This window comes from Pseudophryne corroboree, chromosome 2 (assembly GCF_028390025.1).
Source record: "Pseudophryne corroboree isolate aPseCor3 chromosome 2, aPseCor3.hap2, whole genome shotgun sequence".
Taxonomy (NCBI): Eukaryota; Metazoa; Chordata; class Amphibia; order Anura; family Myobatrachidae; genus Pseudophryne; species Pseudophryne corroboree.
In genome coordinates this window covers 841,396,994-841,413,042 of record NC_086445.1, presented here as the reverse complement: position 1 = coordinate 841,413,042, position 16,049 = coordinate 841,396,994, and the positions used below count along the sequence as shown (strand labels likewise).

At 40.4% G+C, this 16,049-nt stretch overlaps 1 protein-coding gene and 2 pseudogenes across 1 annotated transcript in view; 1 reads left to right on the top strand and 2 right to left on the bottom strand.

Moving 5' to 3' along the window:
• Positions 1-16,049, bottom strand: part of PHEX (phosphate regulating endopeptidase X-linked) — a 433,913-nt gene that overhangs the window by 140,910 nt on the left and 276,954 nt on the right. The window contains exon 7 of the mRNA XM_063955773.1: positions 14,907-15,023. Within this exon, the coding sequence (XP_063811843.1) occupies positions 14,907-15,023 (117 nt within the window). The remainder of the gene's footprint in view (positions 1-14,906; positions 15,024-16,049) is intronic.
• LOC135052607 (5S ribosomal RNA) lies at positions 9,299-9,416 on the bottom strand (annotated as a pseudogene).
• On the top strand, positions 10,775-10,892 carry LOC135052792 (5S ribosomal RNA; annotated as a pseudogene).

The following is a 16,049-nucleotide window of genomic DNA, read 5'->3' as shown; positions in this document are numbered from 1 at the left end:
TCATCGCTGGTGACTCCACACTGCACGATATGAACGTTATCTTGTTCATTAATGAACGAGATCGTTCATATCGTGCAGTGAAGTCGGCTAGTGTGTAGGGCACATTAGTGTATTGCTTTGGCTATGTATATAGGTCAAATGTATTCTACTGTAAAGCATACAAGAAAAACTAAGGTAAATGTCTACTTAGGGTTAATGCAAAACTGATAGTGTTTAGCGCTGCCCTGGGACTGACCAAAAGTTCTACTTAAAGAAAGGACACCAATGAGAATTATTAAAGTATACCATCTATATAACACTGGGAGTGTTTGCAAAAACGCAGGTGTGTCCAGGCATTTGCAGGGTGGGTATCTGACGTTAATTCCGGGACCAAAAAGACTGAAGTGATCGCAGCGGCTGAGTAAGTCCAGAGCTACTCAGAAACTGCAAAAAAAAAAAATTGTGCCGTCGGCTGCAACAGCGTTCGCACACTTGCAAAGCGAAAACACACTTCCGCATAGGTGGCGACTATCTGATCGCAGCGCTGCAAAAAGTTGCTAGCGAGCGATCAACTCAGAATGACCCCCTGTGTCCACTGCTTTGCTTATGAAGCTAGAGATGCATCCACCTAACAATAGTTCACACAGAAGTGAAGTTGATAAAAAGTTAACGACCGGCCTCACATTCTAAAATTACAGCAGTGTCATTTGCCATGAAATATCCCCTCCAGAAATCTGCATTCCATGGATGTTCAAGTTTAAAATTGTAAACAGTGTTTGTCTTCCCACTACAAATATCAGATCATGACAACTCTCAAGCAAATTAGAGTTTAGATACATTCAAGGGTGTATTAAAGAGGATGAGGCCCATGTGCAGCCTCCTCCAACCAGGCCCCCTTTTCTCTAGCCGGCAGCACAGTAAAGTATGGGCACTAGGGATACAGACAAATATTACGCAAGTGCAGAGCTCCAGGAAAAGGCATGGTGCCCATTTTCCTGGAGAATTCATTACTGAGTATGCGCAAAATGCCAGGGATAATGGTTGTCGCACCATTTGTGTAGAGGTTCTGCAGCCACCAAGCAAGGGAGGTGAGTATTGAAAAAATGAATTAGGCTTGTATAGGGGAAGAGTGTGATAAAGGTCCAGAACCACCTCGTTTTTTTAAAGACTCATAAAATGTCTAAAAAATAAATTAATGACTAATGACAACAAGGTCATAACTGAGAGTACCATATTATTCTTAATGGCTGTAATGATTTGGGACATCCTCTTAGCTCTTAGCTAATTAACTAAAAAGTGTCCAATTTGTTCCCCTTCTCATAAAACTTCTGATTTAACCACCTAAGAGATTTTTCCATTTGTTCAGCTAGCAAAAACTATAGTTCCCCTTTAATGCCCTGCATCTGCGTGTAAAGGGCCTAATTCAGTAAGGATTGCAGTTTCTGCTAAAAGCAGTTTCTGCGATCAAATAGTTGCTGCCCAGAAATAGAGAAAATACGCCCATCGTAAAAATTGCGAATGCATCGCAATATGCGGGCTGATCGCAAAATCATATGCAAATTACCGGAACATTGAAGATTTTTCCTATCTGCACCAGGCAAGGTCATCCTCAATTTTTGCTAAACAAGAGGCTGGAAGTGGTCATCGCTGATGTCAGAGGCCCTCCTTAAAAACGCCTGGGCATGCCTGCGTTTTTTCAGACACACCCAGAAAAAGGAGAGGGTTTCCTGTCACTCAAACAGCGGCTGCATTGCGATCACAATGTGTACACATTTTCTGTCACTGTTTTTGCTAGCGTGTGTGCATTGCGAACGCTGCGCATGCGCAGTAGTTTTATAATCGGACAGATTGTGAATTGCAAATTTTGCAATCTAACCTGAATTAGGCCTAAAGTAAGGAAGAGTGTGTAATTTTATGAATTTGCCAATGCCCCTCCAACAAGCTCAACAATCCATTGAAAACGTTGTTTCTTACTGTGGGTATCATATTTAATCATGGCACCTCACACAACAGCTTTGTGAGCTTCCACATATTGGGAAACAGAACACCTAGGGTATCATTCAGACTGAAATATTCCGCGATCTGAGCTCGGAGGCTTCTTAAAATTGAGGAATGCAAAGCAGAGCCTCATTTAATCTCCAAGAGGGCAACCCCTATATACAGTACGCGGTCAAACATCATAACCACAACAGAATGATCTGACCAAACATTGGCGACAATGGGCCGGATGTAATACAGTGCGAGGCGCCCAGAGCTCTGAGATTCCATCCGAACTCTTATGTTTTTAAAGTGGCAATCATTTAAACCAGGTTGGTTAAAAAAAAAAATAAGATTGCCGCTTTAAAAAAAAACCATATGAGTTAGCCCGGAATCTCGGAGCTCCAGCTGCTTCGCACTGCAATACATCCGACCCTATGTCTACTTTTCTCAATACACTGAGAACCCCACTACAGCCCATAAACATATCCATGCAGTAGTATGGCCCATGAGGGTGCGAATAGAAGGTGTAGTCACAGGGGTCGGGTGGTGACCAGATTACACATTTCATTGACAGTATATTATACTTACATTTTTATTGTTCCCACACAAATCAGTTTCCCGACTTGCGTGCCACTATCTATGATAGATCTTAAAAGATTTGGCGGTGTATTTACATACCAAGCTTTTTGAACCCCTGCCCATGAAAGGATCTGTTTCTGCTGCTCTGAGGCTGAATTATTACTGTTATTGTTGTTGGCTTTGGTTTTGACCTTTGACTCAGATTAATCCTTGGATTGTCACCTTCCAGGACCTTTTCCTGTCTCTTCTCTGGATTATTTCCTGCAATTTTGCATGGATCTAACCATTCTCTGAGTTCTTAACACCCTGAGATTTTGATAGGAACTGACCATTCTCTGTATTACTTCCTGTCCTGACATTTCACTGGAATCATTCTATGGATTGCTGGTAGCCCAGACCTTTTGCCTGGATATTGTCCATTCTTGATTTGTCATCAGTTAGTCTTCTGCTTCAATACTTGATCTTAGTTTGACCTGTGTGAGTACCAGCACTTTTTTCTAATTCTGTGCTCCATAGGGTTTGATTAGTGTCTGCATACTCTTCTAGTATCAGCAACATTCTCTGAATACTGTATTCCGATAATTCCAGTGCCTGATTAAACCTTGGAGAGACCCGGAGCACTTAAGATAGGAAGGTCCAGGGGAAAGGGGGGGGGGGGAGAGGTGTATATTACATTCTGCATACCTCCCAACATGACCCATTCCATGCTGTCTACCTGGACTTCGCTATTAATATATGATTGGCATCCTCTGTGAACTATTTAATTTGTAAGAAATGTATTTCAATAAGGTGATTGCTATAATAAGAGGGAAGTAAAGGTAGAGAGCATTTTGTCCCTCCTGGTATGAGTCATGTTGGGAGGTATTGTTTGTGCATATTAAATTTAAACCAGTGATGTATATTAAATTTAAACTAATAGTTTAATAATGCCTGGGTACTGTTTCTGGTTCCACCTAGAGTTTTCTTGTAGTGTAACAAAAAATGTTTACCTTAAAAATTAAATCTGTAATTTATCTTGTTTCATGCAAGAATAGCAGCAGTCTCTGTAATACCTACACACTGGGACAGGGCTCAGGAGGACTTTCTATGTGTATTACTTTCTATATCCAAATGCTCTCATTATATAACAGCTTACACAGGACCCAGACACCCAGGCAGGGAGGAGGAGAAGCTGAGATCCCTGGGTTCCTTTCAGCTCTCTCTACCTCCTCCTATCTCTCCTCTGGTCAGGAAGTTCCATCGGTAGCTTATGACACCTGATACTCCTGTGCATCTGCCTGCACTGCATACTGTCCTGCTTGCATTTTGGCTGCCTGGTTTTACGGCTGCACATGATGGAGAGCTAGTGATGTCAGTGTGATCTGGCCAATAACACCTGCGGCCCTTCCACCTTAATCTGGCTATGTCTACTTTGTGCACAAGCACTGAGCAATGCGTGCTGGGCTTGAGAGAGAGTTCTCTCTCTCCCTGCACGGCTCTCTGCAACAGGGAAGAGGGAGGGGGGAGCGGGACCTGGTACCCTCCAACAGGCCTGGGCCCAGGTAAAGAGTACTGACTCCCACTGCACTCTCTGCGCCACTGCTAAGTCCCCCTCCAAAACAGGTACTTGTGGAGGAAGCAGGAACTTAGACCACTAGGGAATATAGTACCAACAGAGGTATGTGCAGCATTCTGTCATATATCAGCATTCAATAAGTATTATAAATGATGTCAAACAATATTCTTCTGTATGTAAAAATAAAATTAACTAATGAAGGAGCTATTAAAATCAAAATGAATAAAAAAATGAAACATTATACACTGCTCAAAAAAATAAAGGGAACACTTAAACAACACAATGTAACTCCAAGTCAATCACACTTCTGTGAAATTAAACTGTACACTTAGGAAGCAACACTGACAATCAATTTCACAAGCTGTTGTGCAAATGGAATAGACAACAGGTGGAAATTATAGGCAATTAGCAATAATAAAGGAGTTGTTCTGCAGGTGGTGACCACAGACCACTTCTCAGCTCCTATGCTTTCTGGCTGATGTTTTGGTCACTTTTGAAAGCTGGCAGTGCTTTCACTCTAGTGGTAGCATGAGACAGAGTCTACAACCCACACAAGTGGCTCAGGTAGTGCAGCTCATCCAGGATGGCACATCAATGCAATCTGTGGCAAGAAGGTTTGCTGTGTCTGTCAGCGTAGTGTCCAGAGCATGGAGGCGCTACCAGGAAGACAGACCAGTACATTAGGAGATGTGGAGGAGGCCATAGGAGGGCAACAACCCAGAAGCAGGACCCCTACCTCCGCCTTTGTGCAAGGAGGAACAGGAGGAGCACTGCCAGAGCCCTGCAAAATGACCTCCAGCCAGCCACAAATGTGCATGTGTCTACTCAAACAATCAGAAACAGACTCCATGAGGGTGGTATGAGGGCCCAACGTCCACAGGTGGGGGTTGTGCTTACAGCCCAACACCATGCAGGACGCTTGGCATTTGCCAGAGAACACCAAGATTGGCAAATTCGCCACTGGCACCCTGTTCTCCTTACAGATGAAAGCAGGTTCTCACTGAGCACATGTGACAGATGTGACAGAGTCTGGAGACGCCAAGGAGAATGTTCTGCTGCCTGCAACATCCTCCAGCATGACCGGTTTGGCAGTGGGTCAGTAATGGTGTGGGGTGGCATTTCTTTGGGGGGGCCGCACAGCCCTCCATGTGCTCGCCGGAGGTAGCCTGACTGCCATTAGGTACCGAGATGAGATCCTCAGACTCCTTGTGAGACCATATGCTGGTGCGGTTGGCCCTGGGTTCCTCCTAATGCAAGACAATGCTAGACCTCATGTGGCTGGAGTGTGTCAGCAGTTCCTGCAAGACGAAGGCATTGATGCTATGGACTGGCCCGCCCATTCCCCAGACCTGAATCCAATTGAGCACATCTGGGACATCATGTCTCGCTCCATCCACCACAGACTGTCCAGGAGTTGGCGGATGCTTTAGTCCAGGTCTGGGAGGAGATCCCTCAGGAGACCATCCGCCACCTCATCAGGAGCATGCCCAGGCGTTGTAGGGAGGTCATACAGGCACGCGGAGGCCACACACACACTACTGAGCCTCATTTTGACTTGTTTTAAGGACATTGCATCAAAGTTGGATCAGCCTGTAGTGTGTTTTTCCACTTTCATTTTGAGTGTGACTCCAAATCCAGACCTCCATGGGTTAATAAATTTGATTTCCATTGATAATTTTTGTGTGATTTTTGTTGTGAGCACATTCAACTATGTAAAGAACAAAGTATTTAGTAAGAATATTTCATTCATTCAGATCTAGGATGTGTTATTTTAGTGTTCCCTTTATTTTTTTGAGCAGTGTACTTTATTAAGAAAGATCCCATACTAGGATAATGTGCAAATCTGAATTTAAATAGGACCATTTGTTCAAAATGATATTTATCTAAATCATTTACTTAATGTTTACTTACATTTCTATTTAAGAAGGTCTACTTATATATATTAGATGCAGGTAGAGTGTAAAAGGTGTTTATTGTTGATTCTAAATGACTAAATAACCAACTAAAGCTACATACTCGCTGGCACCAAATTTGTCATTGTACTAGCTTAACACTAATGCAGTGCATGAAAATGTAGCCGAAAACTAAATGCATTGGTTCCAGTGTCCTAATACGCCTTTGTGGTGCTACCCCTGCCTGCTGTATTCAATGTTGGCAGTGTAAACGCCACTGACATGTCAAACATGAGTCAATTTATAAGTTTAAAGTTTAATGTGTTTGCATTTCACATCCAATTTTACTAATGTTTAAAATGACATTGTTCAAATGCTAGTGACTTCCCAATTGCCCGATTACCAGCCAAGCAACTAGTACTGTTACTCTCTCCTTGCTAGTATGAACTAATTTATTTTATGTTTAATTATTAAAGTAAAATATCTCTAGATATAAACTATCAAAGGAATAAAAAATGAGCTTTTCTCATATAGTAATTTATGAGTAGAATTATCTCTGTCATATGAATTATACAGCTCAGCTGCAGACCTTATACTAGAACACGCATATTAAAATTGTACTGGGATTTCAAAATGGTCCATTACATTTAGAAATGCACCATTGTGTCTAATTTTAACAAATTGTATATGGAGTTATTATTTAAACATGGTTTTCTCTTAAAGCATGAAAATGCAGGGTAATTGGGGATTAGTTTTAGAACCATAAGTGGAACATAAGAATGCACTTACAGGCATATACTATATGATTTTATTCTTGCGACAGAAGAGTTACATTTAGTTCAATCCATTTTTGCTGAATGACCTCTAAGCAACATCTCTTCGCATGCCCTCAGCAGAATGGCTTTTCACATTGAATCAGCATCTTCCAGAATATGTCTTAATGACTTTTAAAACCAGTTAAAAACATGATTGCAGTAAATGTGGTTTTGGGATTTTTTTTTAGAAACAGCATATCAGTTCAGCTTGATGCCCTGCCTCCCATCTTCTCTCATTCTCACATACACAATGAAAGACTGAATGCTTGTGGATAATGTTGTGTTGACCACTGATATCATATCAAAATCATGACATTTTATGGATCTACTCTACTACTATCTCTGAATAAAATGATCTCAACTGTCATTGTGGCTGCCATCCCTGCTTGGCTGAAGGACTCACTGGGCGGTATGCAAATAATATATCATGCCCAATCTCCTTTCTAAAGTGATCCTCGTTATCGTGCATATCGCACCCATAGTAATCAGGTTTAGTAATCAGGTTTAGCCCACACTACCGCGGGGCTGGCGAGCTGACATTATTCTACCATGCCTGTCAGCAGAAACAGAACAGGTGTGGAAGGGGGTGAGAAATAATTGAATACTGCCCACTGAGTTCAATTCTCAATGCTGTTTTTCATATTTGTTCAGCTGCCCACTAAACCCAACTGTGATTGCTGTAGCAATCTCTGTTTGACTGCTGGACCCAGTGAGCCCAAAGATCAACCTCCTGTACCTGGTGTCAAAGCTGCAGAGACATTTTACTCTGTTAATCTCAGTCAATGCAAAATAGTCTACACTTCCTCCATTCAATTGTTTTTTTCCCACTCTCTCATTAACTTCAGAAAGCTTGTAGATGTATGCTGTGTGTGGACTGCATCATTGCTATCCACTTGTCATACAGGAAGTATTTGTAACACAAGAAGCTTTTGTTATACAGGGAGTGCTGCTGTAGCCATTGTTTATGACCTGCAGAGAGTAAAGACACACTACTGCACCTCTTCATAGTCCTGTGGTGATTATCACACAGACCACTTTACAAAGATAATACACATTCATCTGTTTACCTTCCCTGTTTCTCGCAGTCACTATCACCACATTTCTCTCTAAACTCCTCTACTCTTTCCAGCATCCTATTTTTCCCTTCTTTAAAACTGTTTTCTCTTCACTACTTCCCTCAATGCTTGTCAAACCAGTGAACTGTTTATTTTCTGCACCATCATCCTCATGGGCCTACATAAGTAGAATCAAACCCGCCATCTACAAATCATCCTTGCCTGTCCTCTTCCTCACACTGCTCCTTCCCATGGCTTTATTAACCCTGGATTCTGTGCAATCCCTACTAATAATGCTCATTTTTCTACCCTAAAATGTTAAATCCACAATCCACTTCCAGTATCTCTACACATCCATATATCTCTGTTACTCCCCTTCTCACACTAATGCACCCTCACAATTATCCCAGTCTCCACTTTGAGCCACAATGTCTTATCTTGTTTCATGTGTGCTTTCTAACAATTAGAATGTAAGTCAGTGTTTTCCAACCTCAGTTCTCAAGGCACACTAACAGTCTAGGTTTTATTGATGTACAGTACATGCTTGATTACAAGTTAAATAAAAAATAACTGAAGTACTTATTAAGTCGCAAGAGAAAGAAGGACCTGGCACCGGTATAAATTATAATAGAATGAAGAAAAAGCCAAAGTGGACAGATATTGAAAAGGAAAACGGCTTCTCAATTATAGTCCTTATTGGCGGTGCGCCCAGAGCTAGAAGGTATCTGTACATACACACGGAGAAAAAGAAAGCTCTGGTGTGGGCGCACTCTTGAAAGAAAAATCAAAAAAATTTAATAATTTTTTTTTTTTTTGAAAATGAGTGGAAAAATTGTAAAAACAATATTTATTGTCAAATTGATTAAAAGTTATTAGTTATCCCACTATGATCAAAACGTGTCTAGGTGTTGGTTAATAAATAATTAAATTATTATATTATATTGTTCTTTATTGGAAACAACCAATAAAGGTATAAGACAACAGGAGAAGAAAAGAAAAGAAATGTTCTGGTCTCGTTAATCACACAGAATAGATTAGAAAGGTTGCAGACACTGAATAGTCTAGCAACCGTTTCTCCTGACCAGCACAGAAATTCTGTGTTACTGACAACAGAGAGATCCAATAATATGTCTTTGAAAGACCAATCCGATGGTCAATGTCGGACAAATTACTGATCACCAGGTATACCATCAATCACAAATTGAAATTTAGAGACATATCTGAAACATTTTTGGAGCATACTGCAGACATAGCCATGCTGGGTGGAAAAGAAAAGAAGAGGAGAAAAAAGAAAAGACAAGAAGAGAAAAGGAGAAAGAAAAACGGGTAAAAATGGAAGGAAAAAATGAAAATAGGGGAGAGACGGGGGAGGGGGTAAAGAGGTGAGAAAGTGGTGATCCTGCTGTTGGTGTCCACCCTTCTAGTGAAGGGGAATAGTGTCCTTCTCTACAACACCAGGTATTCCCAAAAAGTCTCCTTTGAGGTACTGACCCGGCCCAACGCTGCTTAGCTTCCAAGATCGGACGAGATCGGGCATTAACAGCGTGGTATGATAGTAGAGAGGCTATCTACCAATGAGAGTGCACCTATGTAGGAAATGTGAGAGAGAATGGGGAAAAGAGGGGAAGTGCAAAAAATGGTGTGGATCTGCTTTCCTCATTAGGCGGGGGGACTCATCTGCCTGTTGGCAAATGATACCCCTGGATCGAGGATGAGAGTCCACAGAAAGGGGCTGGGTCAGTGGAGAAAGTCAGGGAGGAGTGGAAGAAATGGGAGAGTGAAGTCAGTAAAATAATATAGAGTTAAAGGTCGCGGATGGATTGTCCAAGGGAGGAGGATGGCGTGCCTGTTGTCTCTATATAGGAAGAATTGGCATGTCATGCACAAAGCACAAAGATTGATGGACGGTTCCTAGGAAACTGGAACCAACTACGTCCTGTGCCTAGGCACTTAATAGTGCAGTGGTATAAATTCACTGTTTTTGCACAGGGTTAGCATGTTGTCTGAAGCATATGCAGATAAATTTCTGAGTTATATAAGCAGATGTCAGATATGCTACAAACTATGCGGTAGGTGGAAAACCACCAAGTTGAGATTACTACGTCTCTATAACATGATTGTGATTAACATCTATAAGGTAAAGGATAAACAAGTTTGATACTCATGATATGTGGAAATCCAATTCCGGGAACCTCTGGTAATCAGTGAATATCCATGAAAGAATCTCCTGCTTGGATCCCGGGATCCAAGCAGGAGATTCTTTCATGGATATTCACTGATTACCAGAGGTTCCCGGAATTGGATTTCCACATATCATGAGTATCAAACTTGTTTATCCTTTACCTTATAGATGTTAATCACAATCATGTTATAGAGACGTAGTAATCTCAACTTGGTGGTTTTCCACCTACCGCATAGTTTGTAGCATATCTGACATCTGCTTATATAACTCAGAAATTTATCTGCATATGCTTCAGACAACATGCTAACCCTGTGCAAAAACAGTGAATTTATACCACTGCACTATTAAGTGCCTAGGCACAGGACGTAGTTGGTTCCAGTTTCCTAGGAACCGTCCATCAATCTTTGTGCTTTGTGCATGACATGCCAATTCTTCCTATATAGAGACAACAGGCACGCCATCCTCCTCCCTTGGACAATCCATCCGCGACCTTTAACTCTATATTATTTTACTGACTTCACTCTCCCATTTCTTCCACTCCTCCCTGACTTTCTCCACTGACCCAGCCCCTTTCTGTGGACTCTCATCCTCGATCCAGGGGTATCATTTGCCAACAGGCAGATGAGTCCCCCCGCCTAACGAGGAAAGCAGATCCACACCATTTTTTGCACTTCCCCTCTTTTCCCCATTCTCTCTCACATTTCCTACATAGGTGCACTCTCATTGGTAGATAGCCTCTCTACTATCATACCACGCTGTTAATGCCCGATCTCGTCCGATCTTGGACGCTAAGCAGCGTTGGGCCGGGTCAGTACCTCAAAGGAGACTTTTTGGGAATACCTGGTGTTGTAGAGAAGGACACTATTCCCCTTCACTAGAAGGGTGGACACCAACAGCAGGATCACCACTTTCTCACCTCTTTACCCCCTCCCCCGTCTCTCCCCTATTTTCATTTTTTCCTTCCATTTTTACCCGTTTTTCTTTCTCCTTTTCTCTTCTTGTCTTTTCTTTTTTCTCCTCTTCTTTTCTTTTCCACCCAGCATGGCTATGTCTGCAGTATGCTCCAAAAATGTTTCAGATATGTCTCTAAATTTCAATTTGTGATTGATGGTATACCTGGTGATCAGTAATTTGTCCGACATTGACCATCGGATTGGTCTTTCAAAGACATATTATTGGATCTCTCTGTTGTCAGTAACACAGAATTTCTGTGCTGGTCAGGAGAAACGGTTGCTAGACTATTCAGTGTCTGCAACCTTTCTAATCTATTCTGTGTGATTAACGAGACCAGAACATTTCTTTTCTTTTCTTCTCCTGTTGTCTTATACCTTTATTGGTTGTTTCCAATAAAGAACAATATAATATAATAATTTAATTATTTATTAACCAACACCTAGACACGTTTTGATCATAGTGGGATAACTAATAACTTTTAATCAATTTGACAATAAATATTGTTTTTACAATTTTTCCACTCATTTTCAAAAAAAAAAAATTATTAAATTTTTTTGATTTTTCTTTCAAGAGTGCGCCCACACCAGAGCTTTCTTTTTCTCCGTGTGTATGTACTTATTAAGTCAACTGTGGTTTAAGTTTTGGTGCTAAATTTCATATTTGGTTTTGGTTCTGGCAAAACCACATTCAAGTGTTTTTTTCTTTAAACTCAGAATCCCAACGTTTGTGTGTATTCAGTTTTCAGCAAAACTGGACACAGTATATCAAAAATTATGGTTGCTAACATATTATCTTGAAACTATGCTGGTTTTCTGTAGATACCTGTTTAGTTTATGGTTGCATGTTTATTCTATTTACACTGAACTATGTTAATCTAATCTAACTGGTTCCCGTTTTCTAAAGTAAAAAACTGTGGACACAAAAATAATAAAACCAAATAAATAATAATTAAAAAAGTAATTAAATTAAAATAATATCCACAGTGGGTGTCTGGTCACTGTGAGATTTGATCCTATGACTCCATTAGCCGATGTTCGGTGACTTACCATGTGAGCCACAGAGGCTTCTATCCATAATGTGGTTGAAATATATTATTACTAGGGCTAGCTGTGGGGGCTGTTTAGTTATGGTGTTTCTCTGTGATGCCAACATATCTGTGTCTAATTTGTATTCATATATATTGTATCAATTGTTACTCTCGGATGTAATACTTGTATCTATTGATGTGATACTATATACCATTCATTGTATTTATTATTTTTAAATATGTTCTATAAATTTCTGTGATTTTTTTGCAAATGATCAGGCTGATGCAATAACTGTGCACAGGTGTCATTTCATTAACGGGACTTTTCTATTGGCTGAACTCGCTTTAAAACACACTTGATACAGATACCTGTACTAATCTCCTGAGGAAACTGCCAACTACTATAGCGGAGAAACGCGTAGAGGAAGCTCCTTTGTGCACACTTTATGCTTCAGCTAACCAATCCGTACTCCAGCCGTCTCCTCTCCATGCGGTGGGTGCTCTACCGCGACGGCCAGCTGTGAGGACTGAGTGCCGTAACTGCCAGATCCGGTGCTCCATACGGCAGTTGCTTTGCCGCGATGGCTAGCCGTAAGGACTGAGTGCTGTGACTGCCAGATCCGGTGCTCCATACGGTGGGTGCTCTGCCATGACAGCCAGCCATGAGGACTGAGTGCCGTGACTGCCAGATCCGGTCAACCCTCCAGTGTATATCTTATTAACCATCAAAGCACAACCACGGTAGAGACTGTCATCCCTGCAGTGCTTGTCCGAAATACATCAGCTATCTGGGGGTTAAAATGCCGTGACAGCCTGCTCCGGTAATTCCACCCTCTTTGCATTTTTTCTATGGACACATATATTTGAATCATAAGCCTGCACTGAATACCGTTGTGTTTGTCCTGAAGCTGTCAGCATGTAAATTAACCCTTTATGCGCTTTAAACAGTGCCAACAGAGCTTCAGGTTTAATGAGAGGAGATTTGGACATATTCTTACAAGTCCTGGCTGGTGAGAAACCTTTATTCTAACTCTCAGGGCTCATTTACTTCTTAAAATCGGCAATTGGTTCTAATGAATGGACACATATGTCTTGAACTTATAAGCTTTAGCTGTGTGCTCAATTGTGAGTTTATTACAGTATCAGCCTTCTTATTATTTACTATTTGAGATTTTGTAAATACAAGTTTTTAAGTTTGTTTATTAAAGCAAGTAATTTATATTTCTAATTAAGAGCTCCTTATCATTGTTCCCAGTTTACCAATGATTAAATCTATATATCAGTTTTAAATTGACATCCAGATTGTCCTGTAGGAGATGCTATTTAGTTTCACGATATATATATTTTATGAAATTTTTTATATAGAATCATCCATGTAGGAGTTTTTATTGAATTGATTTAATTGTGCGCCTGATATGTTTTCATAGGCGCTCAAATGATATTGAGCGCATTTGAAAATTATTATTATTATTATTATTATTATTATTAGTTTATTAATCCAAACCACCTGCAAAAGGTTCCTGAGCCTTTAAATGGTCCCTCAGTCTGGAACAATTCACAATCATGGGTAAGACTGCTGACCTGACACTTGTGCAGAAAACCATCATTGACACCCTCCACAAGGAGGGAAAATCTCAAAAGGAAATTGCAAAGTAAGTATGATGTTCTCAAAGTGCTGTATCAAAGCAAATTAATAGAAAGTTAAGTGGAAGGGAAAAGTGTGGAAGAAAAAGTTGCACAAGCAGCAGGGATGATCGCAGCCTGGAGAGGATTGTCAGGAAAAGGCCATTCAATAATGTGGGGGAGCTTCACAAGGATTGGACTGAGGCTGGAGTTAGTGCATCAAGAGCCACCACACACAGACGGATCCTGGACATGGGCTTCAAACATCGTGTTCCTCTTGTCAAGCCACTTCTGAACAACAAAAGAAGCGTCTTACCTGGGCTAAAGAAAAAAAGAACTGGTCTGTTGCTCAGTGGTCCAAAGTCCTCTTTTCTGATGAGAGAAAATTTTGCATCTCATTTTTAAACCAAGGTCCCAGAGTATGGAGGAAGAATAGAGAGGCACACAATCCAAGATGCTTGAAGTCCAGTGTGAAGTTTCCACAGTCTGTGTTGATTATATTATATGTGTTAAGTCCATAGTTAACGCATGCAGTCTACCGGGACATTTTAGAGCACTTCATGCTTCCTTTAGTAGACAAGCTTTATAAAGATGCTGACTCCATTTTCCAGCAGGACCTGGCACCTGCCCACCCTGCCAAAAGTACCAAAACCTGGTTCAATGACCGTGGGATTACTGTGCTGGATTGGCCAGCAAACTCGCCTGACCTGAACCCCATAGAGAAAGATGAGAGACATGAGACAGAACAATGTTGAAGAGCTGAAGTCCGCTATTGAATCATCCTGGTCTTCCATAACATCATGCCACGCTGCATTGAAGCAGTAATTCATGCAAAAAGGGCCCAAACCAAGTACTGAGTACATATGCATGATTGTACTTTTCAGAGGGCCGACATTTATGTATTTAAAATCCTTTGTTTATTGATTTTATGTAATATTCTAATTTTCTGAGATTTTTGGTTTGGGGTTTTCTTAAACTGTAAGCCAGAATCATCAAAATTATAACAAATAAAGGTTTGAAATATCTCACTTTGCATGTAATGAGTCTATATAGTATATTAGTTTCACCTTTTAAGTTGAATTACTGAAATAAATGACCTTTTGCACAATATTCTTATTTTCTGATTTCACCTGTATGTCCCTGATTTACATGGGTTTTTTTCCCTGTCCAGTGTAGCAAATAAGTGCGGCACTTACAACTGAATGATAACAAAACTAATAATAACAAAGCTTAGTTTTCATTTAGAACATACTGTGATTACTTACCAGAGCCAATTTAGTTTCCAGATCAATCAATGATTTCATATCAGATTCTGCTTTTGTCTTATTGGCCCCAAGTAAAACTGACACATCAACCATGAAGTGAAATAGTGCATCTCTTTGCTGCAGAAAGGAGGAAAGAATACAGTACTTTATCATTGTGACCAGAATTTCAAAGTTAGCACTAAAAGATAACAAACTCTCCATATTTTGTAAACACTAGTATACTGCAAGTTCTTTCTTTCATAGCTCAGGATTATTAATTGGTTTAGTCGAGTATACAATAGAAATGATGATCCTGAAAATATTGTATTTAAATTATTGTGTGGATATATGAGAAATAAATATTTAATAATAAAATAGATATGCAGACGAGACTTTTTGAAGTTTCTTAATATCAGTTTGAAAATTATTTCTGTCTCTTTATTTAATCTGGTTAATTATATTAATCTTATGTGGAATGTATTAATCTCTTATAATACATACAGATCTTTTGTGGAATAATTACCTAGAAATGTTATTGAAAGAGTTTTTTGTATGCATCATTGAAGTTTTGTGTTAAATATGTTATTCCTTCTGTCCAAGATCATCTGTATGCAGTATATGTCTCATTTCAATGGCTGTACTGTATCTGGTTAGCCTTTAACATTATTCCATCTGTTAACCCTTGCTGAGTGATGCATATTAAACTAACCATTAGCATGACCATCAGTAGTGGATTTCCCATTAGACACATGAGTCACGTGCCTAGGAGTGCCAGTATACCAGGCCCGGACGAATGAAAACCCAACTATGCCACCAGGTGATTCTTTTTTTATTTGTCATTATCATTAGGGGGAGGTTTTCCAAAGGGCAGCAAATTGTGCAGGAGGTGGGGAGTGAGGTTGTGTCCGCATTGGTGGACTGGAGGTATAATTTCTTGCCTTAACATGAAGGTGGCGGTGGAGACCAATAATGTTGTGCCTAGGGGCAGCCAGACGCATTAATCCACCCCTGATGAACATGATAATATCGAACAACAGCAACCTCCTGGCAACAACAGAAACATGATTCACACAATCAGACTCTGCTTGACTCTCTGCTTAAAGCCTGGAAGCAGAATGAGGTGGAGTTGACCTAACTTTTACCTGAGTTGTACATTAAAAATTC